At 41.0% G+C, this 2,244-nt stretch overlaps 1 protein-coding gene across 1 annotated transcript; it reads right to left on the minus strand.

The window, feature by feature from the left end:
* Positions 1 to 253: 253 nt before the first annotated feature.
* On the minus strand, positions 254 to 1,390 carry LOC130712895 (uncharacterized). The gene is made up of 2 exons (XM_057562712.1): positions 1,322 to 1,390; positions 254 to 1,090 (listed from the first exon to the last, which is right to left on the minus strand). Exons 1-2 carry the CDS (start codon positions 1,388 to 1,390, stop codon positions 254 to 256), a joined length of 906 nt encoding a protein of 301 aa, XP_057418695.1.
* Positions 1,391 to 2,244: the final 854 nt, after the last annotated feature.

Genomic DNA, 2,244 nt, shown 5'->3' on the forward strand with positions numbered 1-2,244 from the left:
TGATAGCAGTCAAGAGCGAAGGAAAAGAAATGGGCAGCTTTACAGCACAAGTTTCTGCATGTTTTAAAGTTTGAGCAAACACTAAGGAGCCAAAATCAAAAGGAATCTCAGTTCCAATCCTGTAGATCAGCTTGGCTAAAATTGCAGAAACAGCAGAGGTATGATGAGAGGGAATCCAATTCACAACTCCTATCATGTTCAGAATAGCATACGTCACACTCAACAACCCTGTAGATAAAAGCTTCTTAGTAGGCTACTTCTTCACTTGTCCAGCTGTGAGTTCCTTGGCAACCTTGTCCAAAGACAATTCTTCCTCAACAAACTCCACAACACTTCTTCCAAGGGCTTGGTTGATCACAGCAGGAGAAAAAGTTACACACTTCCCTCGCACATAAACTTTCCAGAATTCAGCACTTCCAGGAATACCAACATCATCTGTCAAATTAACTAGGAACTCTTTCACTAGCTTCTCATAACACTTTCCAATATCCATGACTGTCTTCCTTAGACCAGCCCGGTCAATGAGAGCAACAATCATCTTACACTCAAGCACATCCTTGCCAATCTCCCTTTCTTTTGCAATCCGGCGGTTGCAAACATATTTCCACTTGAGAACATTCTCAGCAGCATGAAAGGAAACATTATCAATAGGGAAAGAAGGAACATCTGAAGGAATTCGCTTACCAAAGAATTTCTTCTTTTCAGAAGTCCGAATGTCCTGAACATCGACTTCAACATCAGACTCAGATTCCAAATCAATCCTTGGAATTTTCTTCTTCTCAGCAGTTTTCTTTACCTTCTTGTGTGAGGAATCCACAGCCTTTTGTTTACCTTTGCTCTTCACATCCATAATGGATTTAGCCTTCTTTTGTGAACCAGAGGAGGTGTCTTCAACAGGAACCCTTCTTCTCTTCTTCATCCTAGCAGCAACACTTGCCAGAGGAACATCATCTGAGTCATCAACATCTAAAATTTCATGAACAGATGGAGGAGATTTGGTAGACTCCTCAGAAGAGACCTCCTCGTGAGCTTCATTCTCTGGTTCTGAGTTCTTGGACTCAGAAGATGAATTCAGAGATGGTGAATTCTCCTTACCAGGCACATTGGATACAGGAACTTCAGTTTAAGGAGCAGAAGCCTCAACATCTGCCTCTTCATCCGCAGAGGAAATTTCATGAGAAACATCCTCAAGCACAGGTGAGTCACGAGTGCCTTGAGATCTCGTACTCGACATGTAGCGCTTGCTGGCAGGAGTTCTTGAATCCTTTCTTGCAGAAGCCTTCTTGGATTGAGCGGAGGATTAAGCATTCAAGCCAATAACCTTGACTCCAGAAGATGTCTTCTCAATCTTGCCTTTGATGGAGTCTTGCTTTCCTGAGACTTGAGACATGGTGAAATATGGCAGAGTATGCAGATTCAGAGGATCAAAGAAAAATTGAGAGCAAAGATGAATCAGAATTACACAATTAAAAAACTCAATCAGTTGTAGGATAGAAACATGGCCGTTGGTGATGATTATATAGCAGTTGAGTGGATGAGAAGCAATCATGATGATGATGTCATAACGGCAGTTATTGGTAGTTACGAGAAAACTAGCCGTTAGAGCAAAGTGATGCGGTAATTTCTATGCTTCTTGAAAGAGGAAAATCCCAAGATTTCCTCTCAATTTCTCAAACGTGACAGCATCAAGTGGTTTGGTAAATATATCAGCCAATTGCTTTTCAGTAGGAACATGCTCTAGAGTGATAATTTTATCTTCAACCAAGTCTCTAATGAAGTGGTGTCTGATATCAATGTGCTTGGTCCTGCTATGTTGAATAGGATTTTTGGAAATATTAATAGCACTAAGATTGTCACAGTACTCCGTCATAACATCCTGCTCGACTTCATACTCCTTCAGCAATATATTCAGCTTCAGCAGTTGACAAGGAGACATAATTTTGCTTCTTGCTGAACCAAGAGATCAAGTTGTTCCCCAAGTAGAAACAACCACCAGATGTGCTTTTCCTATCATCAGCACTTCCTGCCCAATCTGCATCACAATAACCAATAAAAGTAGGATTTGTATCGTGTGTATAGAGAATACCATAATCACATGTACCATTAACGTATTTGATTATTCTCTTCACTTGCAAGAGATGACTAGTCTTTGGAGCAGCTTGATATCTAGCACAAGCACCTACAGCAAAGCTGATGTCTGGCCTGCTAGCAGTAAGATACAGAAGACTACCAATCATGCTCCTA

The sequence above is a fragment of the Lotus japonicus genome, chromosome 4 (assembly GCF_012489685.1).
Source record: "Lotus japonicus ecotype B-129 chromosome 4, LjGifu_v1.2".
Classification (NCBI taxonomy): Eukaryota; Viridiplantae; Streptophyta; class Magnoliopsida; order Fabales; family Fabaceae; genus Lotus; species Lotus japonicus.

Bases quoted from the DNA above. Each gene is read 5' to 3' on its own strand.
- LOC130712895 (XM_057562712.1), bottom strand. From the start codon at position 1,390: ATGTCTCAAGTCTCAGGAAAGCAAGACTCCATCAAAGGCAAGATTGAG. The intron at 1,091-1,321 runs GTTATTGGCTTG...GTGCCTGGTAAG, and splicing joins AGACATCTTCTGGAGTCAAG to GAGAATTCACCATCTCTGAA.